This window comes from Mobula hypostoma, chromosome 9 (genome assembly GCF_963921235.1).
Source record: "Mobula hypostoma chromosome 9, sMobHyp1.1, whole genome shotgun sequence".
Lineage (NCBI taxonomy): Eukaryota > Metazoa > Chordata > Chondrichthyes > Myliobatiformes > Myliobatidae > Mobula > Mobula hypostoma.
In genome coordinates this window covers 147,880,289-147,897,032 of record NC_086105.1, presented here as the reverse complement: position 1 = coordinate 147,897,032, position 16,744 = coordinate 147,880,289, and the positions used below count along the sequence as shown (strand labels likewise).

The 16,744-nt window shown below is 44.5% G+C and overlaps 1 protein-coding gene across 3 annotated transcripts in view; it reads left to right on the top strand.

Annotated features, from left to right (window-relative positions):
* The window catches only part of eef2k (eukaryotic elongation factor 2 kinase), a 71,882-nt gene that overhangs the window by 35,248 nt on the left and 19,890 nt on the right, over window positions 1–16,744 (top strand). For all 3 annotated transcript variants that reach the window (XM_063059411.1, XM_063059412.1, XM_063059410.1), the window contains 7 exons: window positions 3,172–3,232; window positions 5,603–5,640; window positions 10,632–10,803; window positions 12,738–12,887; window positions 13,924–14,056; window positions 14,975–15,102; window positions 16,411–16,621. In XM_063059411.1, the coding sequence (XP_062915481.1) occupies window positions 3,172–3,232; window positions 5,603–5,640; window positions 10,632–10,803; window positions 12,738–12,887; window positions 13,924–14,056; window positions 14,975–15,102; window positions 16,411–16,621 (893 nt within the window). The remainder of the gene's footprint in view (window positions 1–3,171; window positions 3,233–5,602; window positions 5,641–10,631; window positions 10,804–12,737; window positions 12,888–13,923; window positions 14,057–14,974; window positions 15,103–16,410; window positions 16,622–16,744) is intronic.

The following is a 16,744-nucleotide window of genomic DNA, read 5'->3' as shown; positions in this document are numbered from 1 at the left end:
CAGGATCTCCCAGTAGCCACCCATTTCAACTCTGCTTCCCACTCCCATTCGGATATGTCCATACATGGCCTCCTCTACTGCCATGATGAGGCTAAACTCAGGTTGGAGGAGCAACACCTCACATACCGTCTAGGTAGTCTCCAGCCCCTTGGTATGAACATAGAGTTCTCCAACTTCCGGTAATTCCCTCCCCCTCCCTTCCTCTATCCCAATGTCACTCTGTCCCCTTCCCCAGCTGCCTATCACCTCCCTCATGGTTCCGCCTCCTTCTACTACCCATTGTGTTTTCCCCTATTCCTTCTTCACCTTTCCTGCCTATCACCTCCCTGTTTCCCCTCCCCCACCCCTTTATCTTTTCCCTTACTGGTTTTTCACCTGGAACCTACCAGCCTTCTCCTTCCCACCCTCCCCCCACCTTCTTTATAGGGCCTCTGCCCCTTCCCTTTACAGTCCTGATGAAGGGTTCCGGCCCGAAATGTCGACCGATCTTTTCCACAGAATGCTGCCCGACCTGCTGAGTTCCTCCAGCGTGTTGTGAGTGTTACCACATTATCTTGAGGTTTAGGAAGCAAGGATCAGATGGGTCTATTGAGGAATATAGGGAAGCAAGAAAGGAGCTTAAGAAGGGGCTGAGAAGAGCAAGAAGGGGGCTTGAGAAGGCCTTGGTGAGTAGGGTAAAGGAAAACCCCAAGGCATTCTTCAATTATGTGAAGAACAAAAGGATGACAGGAGTGAAGGTAGGACCGATTAGAGATAAAGGTGGGAAGATGTGCCTGGAGGCTGTGGAAGTGAGGGAGGTCCTCAATGAATACTTCTCTTCGGTATTCACCAATGAGAGGGAACATGATGATGGTGAGGACAATATGAGTGAGGTTGATGTTCTGGAGCATGCTGATATTAAGGGAGAGGAGGTGTTGGAGTTGTTAAAATACATTAGGACAGATAAGTCCCCAGGGCCTGATGGAATATTCCCCAGGCTGCTCCACGAGGCGAGAGAAGAGATTGCTGAACCTCTGGCTAGGATCTTTATGTCCTCGTTGTCCACGGGTATGGTACCGGAGGATTGGAGGGAGGCGAATGTTGTCCCCTTGTTCAAAAAAGGTAGTAGGGATAGTCCGGGTAATTATAGACCAGTGAGCCTTACGTCTGCAGTGGGAAAGCTGTTGGAAAAGATTCTTAAAGATAGGATCTATGGGCATTTAGAGAATCATGGTCTGATCAGGGACAGTCAGCATGGCTTTGTGAAGGGCAGATCGTGTCTAACAAGCCTGATAGAGTTCTTTGAGGAGGTGACCAGGCATATAGAGGGTAGTGCAGTGGATGTGATCTATATGGATTTTAGTAAGGCATTTGACAAGGTTCCACACGGTAGGCTTATTCAGAAAGTTAGAAGGCATGGGATCCAGGGAAGTTTGGCCAGGTGGATTCAGAATTGGCTTGCCTGCAGAAGGCAGAGGGTGGTGGTGGAGGGAGTACATTCAGATTGGAGGATTGTGACTAGTGGTGTCCCACAAGGATCTGTTCTGGGACCTCTACTTTTCGTGATTTTTATTAACGATCTGGATGTTGGGGTAGAAGGGTGGGTTGGCAAATTTGCAGACGACACAAAGGTTGGTGGTGTTGTAGATAGTGTAGAGGATTGTCAAAGATTGCAGAGAGACATTGATAGGATGCAGAAGTGGGCTGAGAAGTGGCAGATGGAGTTCAACCCAGAGAAGTGTGAGGTGGTACACTTTGGAAGGACAAACTCCAAGGCAGAGTACAAAGTAAATGGCAGGATACTTGGTAGTGTGGAGGAGCAGAGGGATATCGGGGTACATGTCCACAGATCCCTGAAAGTTGTCTCACAGATGGATAGGGTAGTTAAGAAAGCTTATGGGGTGTTAGCTTTCATAAATCGAGGGATAGAGTTTAAGAATTGTGATGTAATGATGCAGCTCTATAAAACTCTGGTTAGGCCACACTTGGAGTATTGTGTCCAGTTCTGGTCACCTCACTATAGGAAGGATGTGGAAGCATTGGAAAGGGTACAGAGGAGATTTACCAAGATGCTGCCTGGTTTAGAAAGTATGCATTATGATCAGAGATTAAGGGAGCTAGGGCTTTACTCTTTGGAGAGAAGGAGGATGAGAGGAGACATGATAGAGGTGTACAAGATAATAAGAGGAATAGATAGAGTGGATAGCCAGCACCTCTTCCCCAGGGCACCACTGCTCAATACAAGAGGACATGGCTTTAAGGTAAGGGGTGGGAAGTTCAAGGGGGATATTAGAGGAAGGTTTTTTACTCAGAGAGTGGTTGGTGCGTGGAATGCACTGCCTGAGTCAGTGGTGGAGGCAGATACACTAGTGAAGTTTAAGAGACTACTAGACAGGTATATGGAGGAATTTAAGGTGGGGGCTTATATGGGAGGCAGGGTTTGAGGGTCGGCACAACATTGTGGACCGAAGGGCCTGTACTGTGCTGTACTATTCTATGTTCTATGCTCTATCTTGCTGCTCTTGAGCTCAATTCCCCCAACTAAAGGAGGCCAACACACCATACGCCACCTTAACCACCCCTTTCAACTTCGAGGCATCTATGGAAGTGGACCCCAAGATCCCTTTGTTGCTCCACACTGTTTAGTATCATGTCAGTTATCCTGTACTCTGCCTTTAAATTTGACCTTCCAAAGTGAATCACCTCATCTTAAACTTAACCTGCCCAGCTGTGCATGGATAGGATGAGAAGATTTGAGGTTTGGGGTTTATTGTCTTATTTAAAGAGAGAGTGTGGAACAGGCCCTTCTGTCCCAATGAGCCGAGCCACTCAGCAATCCACCTGTTCACTCCTAGTGCAATTTACAATGACCAATTAACCGACTAACTTGGAATGTGGGAGGAAACTGGAGCACCCGGAGGAAACCCACACGTTCACGGGAAGGATGAACAAAGCTCTTACAGACGATACCAGAATTGAACTCTGAATACTGACACTCCAAGCTGCAATAGCATCGTGTTAACTGCTACGCTACTGTAGCACCCTTATTGCTGCTCTAGGTTAATCATGCTGCCACTGTTACTGTTCCAATTGAACCTTAGCTTGCAGAAAAATCTCAACAAAACTAGGGGTAGGTGGGTAAAGAGAAATGGTTCAAATTGTACATCATCCCCTCTTTTCCTGTCTCAACAGGTATAATGCTATTTCAGGAAAGTGGGTTGAAGATGAAGTACTCATGAAAATGGCAAAACAGGTAAGAGTGTTGTTACCAAATCATGCTGATTTGGGCCCAGTATCTAAGAAAAAATGTGCTATTGGAGAGGTACCAGAGGAGGTTCACAAGAATAATTCCAGGAATGAAAGGGTTAACATGAGGAGTTTTTAGTGATTGTGGGCCTTGCCGGAGTTCAGAAGAAAGTGGGGAGATCTCATTGAAACCAAATGAATATTGAAAGGCCTGGATAGAGTGGACATGGAGAGGATATTTCCTATAGTGGGGGAGTCTAGGACCGGAGGGCACAGCCTCAGAATACAAGAAGGTCCTTTTAGAATAGAGATGAGGAGGAATTTCTTTAGCCAGAGGGTGGTGAATCTGTGGAATTCATTTCCACGGATGCTGGGGAGGCCAAGTCATTGGGTATATTTAAAGTGGAGGTTGATAGGGTGTCAAAGGTTATGGGGAGAAGACAGGAAATGAGATTGAGAGGGATAATAAATCAGCCTTGATGGAATGGTGGAGCAGACATAATGGGTTGAATGGCCAACTTCTGCTTCTGTGTCTTACGGTCTTATGTATCCCTTTGTAATTATTACATTAAAGGCTGCCTTCACCTCTTCCAGTCAGGTTTTCTCTATAAAGTGTGGAGTGTTATTACAGGTGATGGCAGAATAACCTGGCTTGTAGCAGTTTGGACATGAATGACAGCTGGTGCTTTCAGGCATGTGTACAGTCATGGAGCCAGCTTCCTCAACATTTTCATTAAGTTGCTGGTGCTGCTCGAGCTACTGAGTTCCTCCAATAGGGTTGTTTGTTGTGTCCTTAAATTCTTGCCCTGTACTAAAACAACTCCTTGGGCATTTGGAGTTGGACTTGCTGCCAATGGGTTTTGCTTTTGACCAAGCTGTTCAGGGTAGACATAGGAACAAAATTAGGCCACTCAGCCCATCAAGTGAGTTCTGCCATTCCATCATGGCTGATTTATTATCCCTCTCAGCTCCATTCCCCTCCTTCTCCCTGTAACTTTTGACACTCTTATTAATCAAGAACCTATTGATCTCCTCTTTAAATATACCCAATGACTTGCTGTCCACAGCCGTCTGTGATAATGAATTCCACAGATTCACCACCCTCTGGCTAAAGAAATTCCTCCTCATCTCTGTTAATATGGTTAAATTTGGTATGTGGGAAGATGGATGGTGAGGTTCATGCCTTTGATTTCTCCCCCCCCCCCGCCCCAACCCTCTTCCACTCATTGACTGTTATAGTTTCCATCTAAGCTCCAAGAGGGAGGTACAGGAGCCTGAAGACACACACTCAGTGTTTCAGAAACAATTTCTTCCCTTCCACCATCAGATTTCTGAATGGATAATGAACCCTTGGATACTCCCTCACTATATGTTTGCTCTTATTATGACTATTTATTTAATATATAGATATATATTTCAATATCTTATTGTAATTTATTGTTTATTTTATGTACTGCACTGTACTACAACTGCAAAATAATAAATTTCATGAGAGATGTTAGTGATAATAAGCCTGATTGTGATTCGGAACTAGTTAGTGGCTTGTGATGTTGTCCTTGTACCTTTTCACCATCCCTTGGTGGCATCATGTTGCTGAAAATTGAACACTTGCTATAGTTTAGAAAGTTATTCCTGTTAATGATGATTAAATATAATGAATGCTTATCAATAAATTGGGGCCTGCCATTCCAGTTTATTGTAAACTCAAGATGAAGATTATTTTATTTCAGTTCTTTAGTCTGGCTATTGGTTACCCTTGTTCACTATTAGAACAGCTGGAAAGAGGTCTGAAGTATTGATTAATGAGGAACATTAAAAAGCTTGTATACCGTTCACACAGATCAGATCATTACAACTGTGCATTGAGGCAGAACAAGGTAAAACAATAACAGAATGCAGAATAAAGTGTAGTCGCTACAGAAAGTGCAGTGCAGGTAGACAATATGATGCAAGATCATAACTAGGTAGATTGTGAGGTCAAAGTCCACCTTATTGTACGAGGTCTGATAACATAGTGTAGAGGCTGTCTTTGAACCTGGTGGTCTATGCTTTCAGGCTTTTGCATCTTGTGTCTGATGGGAAGGGGGTGAAGAGGGAATGCCAGGGCGGGAGGGGTCACTTCACTGGTTTACTGAGCCTATGGAATGCATCTGCTCACTGTCGGAGGGACTAAGCACAGACTGGAACAGCATATGCCAGACCTCCCTGCAGCCCTGTACAGAGTGCAGTTGTGCAGAGGAGCAGTGTGATGTGGATCTGACTTTCAAAAGCAAAGTGTGGGTTCACGAGAACTTCTCCCAAAAACAATTATGACATCTTTTTATATATCAAACCTGTTTAAAAATTTGAAATTGAACGCTTGGTCTTTCTCTTTCAGCCCTTTGGCCGTGGTGCCATGCGGGAATGCTACCGAACGTAAGTTCTGCTCTTATTTTTTCTTGTCGTAGAACTAGATTGAGAAACACCAGGGATGCCTGGGTAGGAACATGAGCCTCCAAATTCCCCACCATAATTCATCACTCTTCCTCCTGGAGGTGCATTTAAATTGTGTATGAAATGTGGTGGCAGAGAGAATTAGAATTTTTTCCCCCAGAGGAATATTAGTAATTAATACAGAGGTAGGGTTGATCCAATCTTCAATCTTCCTTTCCTCCATAATAGGACTTAATCAAAGATGAATTGCTCTGTAACACATACAGAATTCTGGAGGAACTCAGCAGGTCAGGCATTATCTGTGGAAATGAATAAACAGTCAATTTTCATGCAAAGACCCGTCATTAGGATAGTCTTGATGAAGAGTCTCGGCCTGAAATATCGACTGTTTATTCATTTCCTTAGATGCTACCTCACCTGCTGCATTCCTCGAGCATTTAGTGTGTGTTACTCTGGATTTCCAGCATCTGCAGAGTCTCTTGTGTTTATGATTTATTTAAAAAACCTCCAGTTTTAAATTGTCATGTATTTTATTTATTTAGAGGTACAGTGTGGTAACAGGCCCAGTGAGCCCACACTGCTCAATTACACCCATGTTACCAATTAGTTACTAACCTCTACATCTTTGGAATGTGGGAGGAAACCATAGCACCCGCAGGGGAACCCAGCCACGTGGTCACAGGAAGACCACATAAGCAGCCTGGTCGCTGGTGCTGTAATAGCATCAGGCTAACTGCTATGTTACCATGTTGTACCAAAGATTTCCCTGAGATTTTCCTGCTGCTCTCTTAAAGGAGTTTGTATGTTCTCCCTGTGACCGCGTGGGTTTCCACTGGGTGCTTTGGTTTCCTCACACATTCCAAAGACATACTGGTTAGGGTCAGTAAATTGTGGGCATGTTATGTTAGTGCTGGAAGCATCGTGACCCTTGCAGGCTGCCCCCAGCATATCCCTGGACTGTGTTGGTTATTGACACAAATGTCACATTTCACTATATTTTTTGATGTACATGTGAAGACAAGTAAAGCTAATCTTTGATCTCTGAGTAATTAATTTACTCATCTGATGCACCACTGAACAGTACAGTCCTGGGAACCTCCAGACAGAAACAATTCTGTGTTGGTTGATGGTTCCTTTTGAGCTGTTGGTAGGACCATTATAGTCAAGTTCATTGTCCCCTGCTTGTGTGGTATCTGAGGTGTCAGACTCCTGGTTTGCCCCTAAATCAACATCAAAGTGGAGTTCATTGTCACCTGCATAAGTCCATGTATGAATGCTTACAAAGAAAAACTTACCTGCAGCAGCATCACAGGCACATTGCGTCAGATAAACAGCATTCATAAGAAATAAAACATAAATTATAAACAATTTTTACAGGAAAGAACACAATTGGTTTAATTGTGTATCCAGGTACAGTGGGAAAACTTATTTCTGCGTACCATCCATACAGATTATTTCATTACAACAGTACATTGATGTAGTACAAGGTAAAACAATAACAGAATGTACAATAACGTGTTACAGTTGTAGAGAAAGTTCAGTGCAGGTAGACTGAAAGGTGCATGCAAGATGGATTGTGAGGTCAAGAGTCCATCTTATTGTGCTGGAGGTCCACTGAATAGCTTCTGACAGTGGGATAAAAACTGTCCTTGAGCCTCAGTGGTACATCCTTTTGGGCTTTTGTACTTTCTGATGGGAGGGGAAGTAGAGAGAATGTCTGGGGTAGGTAGGGTCTTTGATAATGACTGCTTTACTAGGGCAGCAAAAGTAATCAAAGGGGTCATAGTGTTGCTATACTGCAGTGATTGGGGTTATACCAATTAGTTCAAGAACTGAATGGCTGAAGAGGAGTTGCTGTTCCTGAACCTGGTGGTGTGGAACTTCAGGCTCCTCTACCTCCTGCCTGGTGGTAGTCCTGAGAAAATGGCAAGGCCCGGATGTTGGGTATCTTAAATTATGGATGTGGCCTTCTTAAGGGAAGTGACTGGTGTTGCTCCTCCCAGTGGTGGGAAGGGATGTGCCCCTGACATATTGGGCAGAGTCCACCACTCTCTGCCACGTCTTGTGTCCCTGCACAGTCAAACTTGCATACCAGACCATGATGCAACCAGTTAGGATACTTTCAACAGTAAGTGCAAAGGGCTGGGAACACCCAACACAGTAACAAAGGAGAGTTGGTTAAGAATAAATTGTGCATGCAATAACTGCTGATCTTTTAAAGTTTTTCTTCAAGTTTGATAGAATTACTATGGCACACTATCACAGGAGAAATTGCCTGATCAAATAAGCTCTCCATTTGTCACCTTCTGCCCCATTTCCCACGCCCTATCACATTTCTATTTTAGTCCTGTTTGCAAATCTATTTTGGATTAATGTTTGTGTGGGATCTGGCAAGAGCTTGAGTTGATGTGATGAGATGCTAGGATTGGGATGAGTCCCCAATGAGATCACTGGTTTCTCATTCTTCTTTCTGGATTCACTGATGTCTACAGTGTTGTAACATGACTAAAATGCTCAACACCAAGAGAACTGGGCTAAGTTAGATCACAGAACTGAATACCATGTTAGTGTAATTCTGTTGAACAAACTCTGGGTAGATTACTCTACTTGATGAACCTAATTTTGGGCCCCTTGTCTAAAGAGTGTGTTGGCATTGGAGAAAGTCCAGAGGAGGTTCATGAAAATGATCCTGGGAATAAGGCAGTTAATGTATGAGGAGCATTTGAATGCTCTGGGCCTGTACTCACTGGAGTTTAGAAGAATGAGGGGTATTTCATTGAAAAGTTCCAAATATTGAAAAACTAGATAGAGTGGACGTGGAGAAGTTGTTTCCAATAGGGGTGGGTCTAGGACCAGAAGGCACAACCTCATAATAGAAGGACGTCCCTTTAGAACAGAGACGAGGAAGAATTTCTTTAGCCAGATAGAGGTGAATCTGTGAAATTCATTGCCACAGATAGATGTGGAGGCCAAGTAATTGGGTATATTTAAAATGGAGGTTGATAAGTTCTTGATTAGTAAGGACGTCAAAGGTTATGCGGAGAAGTCAGGAAAAAAATGGGGTTGAGAGAAATCAGCCATGATGGAATGGCGGAGAGAACTAGATGGGCAAAATGGTCTAATTCTGCTCCTGTGTCTTATTGTCTTATGGTCTAATCCATCAATCAGTTTGTACTGTGGCTGATCCTGATCTTGGCTCCATCTACCCAGAGCTTTGTCAACAGAAATCAGAGGTCCATCAACCAGTACTCATCTGAGGATCAGAGGTGGCGAGGGTCAGTAAGTTTAAATTCCTGGATGTCACTATCTCAGAGGACTTGTCCTGGACCCATTGTATAAAGGTAATTGCAAAGAAAGTGGGGCAGCTTCACTAGGAGTCTGCGGAGAAGTCATTACAAACCTTGACTAACTTCTGTAGGTGTGCGGTGGAAAGTGTGATGATTGGGCTGCGTTATGGTCTGGCACAGGAAAACCAATGCCTTTGGAAAATCCTGCAAAAGATAGTGGATTTGGCCTAGTATAGTACAGGTAAAGCCCTCCCAACTATTGAGCACATTTACATGAAATTCTGTCATAGAAAAGCAGCATCCACCATCAGAGATCCTCACCACTCAGGCCATGCTTTTTCCTCGCTGCTGCCGTCAGGTAGAAGGTACTAGAGCTTCAGGACTCATACCACCAGGTTCAAGAACAGTTACTACCCCTCAACCATCAGGCTGTTGAACAAAAGAGGATATCTACACTGATCTATTGAGATGTTCCCACAACCAATGATCTCACTTCGAGGACTCTTTATCTTATCTCATGCTCTCATTATCTTCTATGCTCTTGCTCTTTCACTGATCCTGTTTACAGTTACTGTTTGAGAGATCTGCCGAGTATGCCCGCAGGAAAAAGTCTCAGGGTTATATGTGGTGACATGTATGTACCCTGATAATAAATTTTACTTTGAACTTTTTGAACTTTGAAGTCAATTCACGTGGTCATTCAGTTCTGTGATCTAACATAGTCCAGCTGTCTTGGTGTTGAGAGGATTATGTAAGTTAGGACACTTAATGAATCCATGAGGATTTGGAAGCCTGTAATCTCGAAGGGTTGAGAGACTCTTCAGACATTAGGCAGGACATCTTCCCAGCTGGTGTGTTTGTCAGCTGTGTACATTCACAGCCAGGGATAGTTCGGTGTTACTAAAAACAGCAGAAAACCTTAGTGTACTGTACTCCAGAACACTCAAACAGGAGACCTTGTGTTCAATACCCCTACTGCCATTTTTCTACAGGAAATGCTGTTATATTTTTTTACCTATTCAACCCATGCTTCTCAATGGTTTTGTTTAAATAGATTGCACACAATCTTTGCTTGGCAGCTCAGCCTAAGAAGTAGGGGGAAAGTTCAATCCAAGTGGCAGGTGTGTGGAATGTCCTGCCAGGGGTCGGGGTAGAGGCAGATACATTAGGAACACTTAATAGAAAAATGGAGGGCAAGTAGGAGGGAAGCATTAGATTGATCTCAGAGTAGGTTAAAAAGTTGCAACAGGCCCTGTACTGTGCTGTAGTGTTCTATGTTCTCTGAACCTTTATATGTGACTCTGAGTGTGCGCTTCTGCATCACTGCAACAGGACAGAGATTGGGCTTCTCTCTGTGCCACTTGGCACAGATACTGCAGTGAGATTTTCATTGGTGAGATTGTACTCAGCAAGGAGTCGAGTATTTTGGAAGGGGTGGACCAGGGAATGTGTTTGGGGGAGAGGGAACGGGGTTGCTAGGGAAGGGGAGAGTGTTGACAGGGGGGCAGGGGGTGGGGAGGGGTTTGATTTGGGTGGTGGGGGTGAGTGAAGTGCAGAAACTACTCCAGTGAGCTGGGATGTTTGGGGTAATTGTGGGTTATGGTCTATTCATCTCAGGAGCTTGGTGGCTCGATAGGGATTTTTAGTTGCTGGTCGGTTAATTTTGTTTTCTGTTGTGCTCAACAGGAAGAAACTTTCAAACTTCACTCGTCACCAGCAGTGGAAGGCTGCCTCCAATTACGTTGCAAAGCGTTACATAGACTCTGTGGATCGAGATGTGTACTTCGAGGACGTGCGACTCCAAATGGAGGCAAAGCTGTGGGGCGAGGAGTACAGCAGACACAAGCCTCCCAAACAGGTGGAGTGGTCAGTAGGACTGTAAATGTAAAGCACAGGAACAGCAGGGGTTACTCTTATTTGTCAAGCTTAATCCATCGCTCAGTTTGCGTAGTGGCTGATCTAGATCTTGACTTCATCTAACCCAAGCTCACTCAACAGAAATCCAAACGAGAAAATCTGTCAATTCCCTGAAATTCAAGCAACACACACGGAATGCTGGAGGAACTCAGCAGGCCAGGCCGCATCTATGGAAAAGAGTATACAGTAGATGTTTCAGGCCAAGACCCTCCATTGGGACTGGAGAAAAAAAATGATCAGAATTAGAAGGTGGGGGGAGGGGAGGAAGAAACACAAGGTGATAGGTGAAACTGGGGGTGAGGGGTGAAGTAAAGAGCTGGGAAGTTGATTGTTGAAAGAGATACAGGGCTGGAGAAGGGGGAATCTGATAGGAGAGGACAGAAGGCCATGGAAGAAAGAAAAGAAGGAGGAGCACCAGAGGGAGGTGATAGGCAGGGAAGGAGATAAGGTGAGAGAAGGAAAAGGGAATGGTGAAGGGGGGGAGGGGTGGGAACATTACTGGAAGTTTGCAAAATTAATGTTTATGCCATCGGGTTGGAGGGTATCCAGACGGAATATGAAGTGTTACTCCTCCAACCTGAGTGTGGCCTCATCGCGATAGTAGATGAGGCCATGGATTGACATGTCAGAATAGAAATGGGAAGTGGAATTAAAATAGAAATCTACTTCACTTTATTTGTTACATGTACATTGAAACATTGAATCAGTGAAGTATGTCATTAGCATCGATGAACAAGTATGAGGATGTGCGGGGGGGCCAAGTGTCGCCATGCTTCTGGTGCCAACAGAGCATGCCCACAACTTGCTGACCAACCCTAAACTGTACGTCTTTGGACTGTGGTAGGAAACTGGAGCACTCAGAGGAAACCCATGCAGTCAGTGGGAGAACATACAAACTCTTCACAGATGGGCAGGAATTGAACCTGGGTTGCTGGCACTGTAAAGCATTGTGCTGACCACTACGCTTTCGTGCCCCTCTTAAGGAATTCAAATATTTGGAGATGGATTATGTTAACGTGCTGCCCCCACAGGTTTTATGATCTAACTGCCCCATTTCTCTTGGTGTTGAGAGTTTTAGGCAAGTTAGCACATTGTAGACACTAATAAGTCCATAAAGAAGAATTAGGAACCTGTAATCTCATTGGGAACTTCAAATAAAATCACAAGCTGTAATTACAGTCAGCAGTAATGACCTTGAATGTCTGTTTTATTCAGCTCTGCATCTCTTCCTGAGCTGACAGCTGTTGTTGGACTGCAGGATTAACAGCTCACGTGTCACTAAGTTTAACTGGGAATCATTGAAACCGTAAGTCATAGCAGCAGAATTGACCATTCAGCCCATCAAGGCTGCTCTGCCACCATCGCCAATTTATTATCCCTCTCAATGCCATTCCCCTGCCTTCTTCCCATGGCATTTGACACCATTACTAATCAAGAACCTATCAATCACTGTTGTAAATATACCCAGTGACTTGGCCTCCACAGCTGTTTGTGGCAATGAATTCCACAGATTCATTACCCTCAGGCTAAAGAAATTTCTCCTCATTTAAAAAGTTAAAAGGAAGTGGAATTTCAGCCAGTGAAGGGAGCGAGTGAACGAGGGATCGGCCCAGCATTTGCTTGGAGGACATCTGAGCAGAGCACAGATGATGAGAGTTGACAGAAGAAGACAAGGTCTGACCACCAGGTAGCTGCAGGAGTCCTGAGAAGCAGAGTGTGTCTTTATAGGGTAAAGTGTCTGATGTCAGTGGTGCAGCAGCAAATAGGGACAGTGGTGGGAAAGGGCTATGATGTTTGCCTTTTCGAAAGTACCATGAAAGTTATGGCCTCAACTTGTTCAAAAAAGACATTGTCCATTTGTGTCCTTGATGTTAGGTGGACATCATGCAAATGTGTATTTTGGAGATGAAGAACAGACCTGGGAAACCTCTGTACCATCTAGAACACTACATCGAGGGCAAATACATCAAATACAACTCCAACTCGGGCTTTGTGAGGGACGAAAACTTTCGCCTCACTCCGCAGGTGAGCACTCCTACCGTATTTACAGAGCATTTGGACAGCTGCATAGATGGGAATGGGCCCAATGCAGGCTAATTGGACTAGATCAGACAAGTTGGGCCAAAGTTCAAGATTGTTTAATGTCATTTCCAGTACACAAGCGTAAAGGAGAACAAAATAATTGTTACTCCAGATCCGATGCAGCACAAAAGACACAATAAGATAAAGAACACAATAACTTAAAAAAAAACAATAAATATAAATACACAAGCTAGCTTGTATACGTAGATTGATTGTATGTCCCTAAGGTAACGCTAGGCTCAGGAATAAGGTGACTGACAGGAAATGATAAAGTAGTGGTGGTTGGGGGTGAGGAGGGGTTGATCAGTCTCACTGCTTGGGGAAAGGAACTGGTTTTGAGCCTGATGATCCTGGTGTGGATGCGACGTAGTCTCCTCCCTAATGGGAGTGGGACAAACAGTCAATGAGCAGGGTGGGTGGAACCTTTCAAGGGATGGAAGGTTACAGTTCCAGTGCTGATAAATAGGATCAATATAGGTGGTTACTTGACAGTCTGATGGGTCACTTAGTGTACAAAAGTGAGTCACCACAGGATTCCCAGCTTCTGGCCTACCCCATTTAACTTTCATAGTGTGCTTAAGAATGGTATTGTGCGTCTTTGTGTTTTCACTGGTGCATTCACCCTGTGATATCAATGGCCAAGTAGTACTGTAGTGTTTTGATAATCATGTAAGTTTTGAACCATGCACTGAAATCAAACCACTGTTTCTTTCTGTCTCTCTTCATTTCTCTCTTTATACCCCCCCCCGCCATTTCTCTTCCCTCTGTTCACAGTTCAAAGTAAATTTATTGTCAAAGTATGTGTATGTCACCACACAACCCTGCGATTCATTTTCTTGAGAGAATCACAGTAGAACAAAGAAGTTCAATAGAATCCATGAAAACCTACACACAAGGACTGACAAATGATCAATGTGCAAAAGACAAACGGTGTATGACAGTGATAAATAATTCTCTCTTTCTTTGTCACTGACTTTAGGCATTTAGTCATTTCACCTTTGAACGCTCGGCGCACCAGCTGATAGTGGTGGATATCCAAGGAGTGGGTGACCTGTACACAGACCCTCAGATCCACACGTCCAGTGGCACAGACTTTGGAGATGGCAACTTGGGTAATGTTTTGTATGTTAGAGCCTAAATGTATCTGTGACTGATCTAATCAATTGTGAATCTTAGCTTTGGAAGGATTTGTAGAATTTCTTAAATATAAGGTTATAGGATTAAACAAAACAATAGAAGTTAGTGGTTTAGAAACACCCCCTGCAGATGACAAAGGATACATAGGAGCACAGTTAGGCCATTAGGCCCATCAAGTCTGCTCCACCATTCAGTGATGGCTGATTCATTTTCCTTCTCATCCCCATTCTCATGCCTTCTCCCCATAACCTTTGACGTCCTGACTAATCAAGAACCTATCAATCTCTGCTTTACATGTACCCACTGATTTAGCCTAAACAGCTGTCTGTGAATTCCACAGATTCACCTCCCTCTCAACTCCTCCTTAACTCTATTCTAAAGTGACATTCTCTTTTTCAGAGGCCGTGCTAGGATGGGCTCAATCCTGCTAAGAGCTCGGATTTCTGCTGGGCTCTTGGTAGGAGAACTGAGTCCATCCTGGGGCTCCACACCTCAGGAAGGACGCTAAGTTCCTTCAGAGGAGATTTATCAGATTAATTCCCAAGAAGTGATGGAGAATATGGGGCCACTTCTTGCACCCAAGCAGGATGAATGGGAGTTCTGCCGGAGGTCAGTGTTTGGTTATTATGGACGTTTACAGCTCCATCAAACATCAGCGAGCATGCCCATACTCCGCCACCATATCCCACCAGCCTTAAGGCTGTTCCATCACTGGGCAGACTGTCGACTTGGCGCACGCTCCGCCACCATACCCCACCAGCCTCGAGGCTGTTTCATCGCTGGGCAGACTGTCGAATTGGAGTGTGGGTTAGACCATGGATACCCTGGAGAGCTGTGCTGTGCACTGCCGGACCAAACAGTGGCTTGCACCAACTTTCCAATTTCCACCGTAGGTGTGCGAGGGATGGCGTTGTTCTTTCACTCTCATGCCTGCAACAGCATTTGCAAGACAATGGGGCTTACTCCGTTCGATCTGTCGCAGAAGGAAATGGCAGCATTGGAGCATGCACAGAATTTACTGGTTAGTGTCTTGTGTTATCGCTGTAGTGTATTGCACACCCCCATCTGATGCCTGGACCCTCGGGTTAGATTGCTCTTTCACATGTGACACAGGCCCTCTTACACGATTGCACTTGGATGACAGTTACACCCCAAAGATGGTCACTTTCATCAGTCAGAGCAATGGGTCGACTGGCTATTTTCTCCACATTGGCCCTTGGTCTATCACTGGCAAAGCCCTCCCCACTGAGTGCATTTACAAGCAGCACATCCACAAGGAAGTAGCATTCATCATCAAGGACCCCCACCATCCAGGCCATGCTCTCTTCTCGCTCTACCATCAAGCAGAAGGTAAAGAAGCCTTAGGTGCCACACCACTAGGTTCAAGAACAGTTACTATCCTATAACCATCAGCATGGGTATCTTCACTCACCCCAAATCTGAAAAGATTGCCCAATCTACAGACTTGCTTTCAGGAACTTGACGATTCATGTTCACAGTATTGTTATTTTTCATTTGCACAATTTTGACTTCTTTTGCACATTGGTTGTCAGCCTTTGTTTATGTATAATTTTTCATAAATTCTATCGTGTTTCTTTCTTGTAAATTCCTTCAAGAAAGTGAATCTCAAGGTAGTACAGAGTGACACATATGTACTTTGATAATAAAATAATTTGACTTTGGGTTCTGAGATTAATCTTAGTCTCCGTACCAAAGTACCGTAGAGATGGGAGAATATCTCCACTCTGGCCATTAAGCATCACCCAAAGTGTCATGTGGAGTTGCCACACAGTGGTTTTATCCACTAAAATGAACTTGAGCCTAATTACTAATACTAGGGGGCATAATTTAAAGGTAGTTAGAGGAAAGTATGGGGGGGGGTGTGGAGGGATGTCAGAGGTAGGTTTATTTACACAGAGGGTGGTAGGTGTGTGGAATGCCCAGCCTGGAGCGGTGGTAGAGGCAGATATATTAAGAGTTTCTTAAATGTCACTAATGTTTCTACCGTTTACCACCATACTTGGCAGCAACTTCCACACGCTCACTAGTGAGTGTGTTCATGTTCATGTTCTCTGAGATCTCCTGTATACAATCCTACCATCAGCTTCTTGAGTGGATTATTCCGTGGAGCATGGGGAAGGGGGGAGATTTGATAGAGGTATGCAAAATTGAGAGGTATAGGTGGGGTAAATGCAAGCAGCCTTTTGCCAGTGTGGTTGAGCAGCAGTGAGTGTGTACTTTATTGCTTGGTGCAAGATGAGCAGAAACTCTGGCAGCATTCTGATTATTTGCCTTCTGTATTTTCCTCTCCACTGTGTCTTTGGTTCAGAAAACAGCAAAGACTGTCCTTCGAGGCAGTGAGGAAGTGTGCGGCAGCAATAGGGTAAGGACGCTGTCTGGCTCCAGACCTCCTATCCTCCGTCGCCTCTCTGAGAACTCTGGAGATGAAAACGTGAGTGACAGCCCATTCGACTCCCTCCCCTGCTCACCCTCATCCTATTGGAGTCCGAAGGAAGACATGCTGGGCAAATCTCCTATGGGTAATCCAGCCTCCTCACGTATACTTGTTCAGCTGGTTCAGCGTGGGCAGTCTTTGCCCCAGGGTTATAGTTTGCTCAGGAGCACAATCTGTTGAGCTGTGTAATTGAGGATATTGGGGTTGG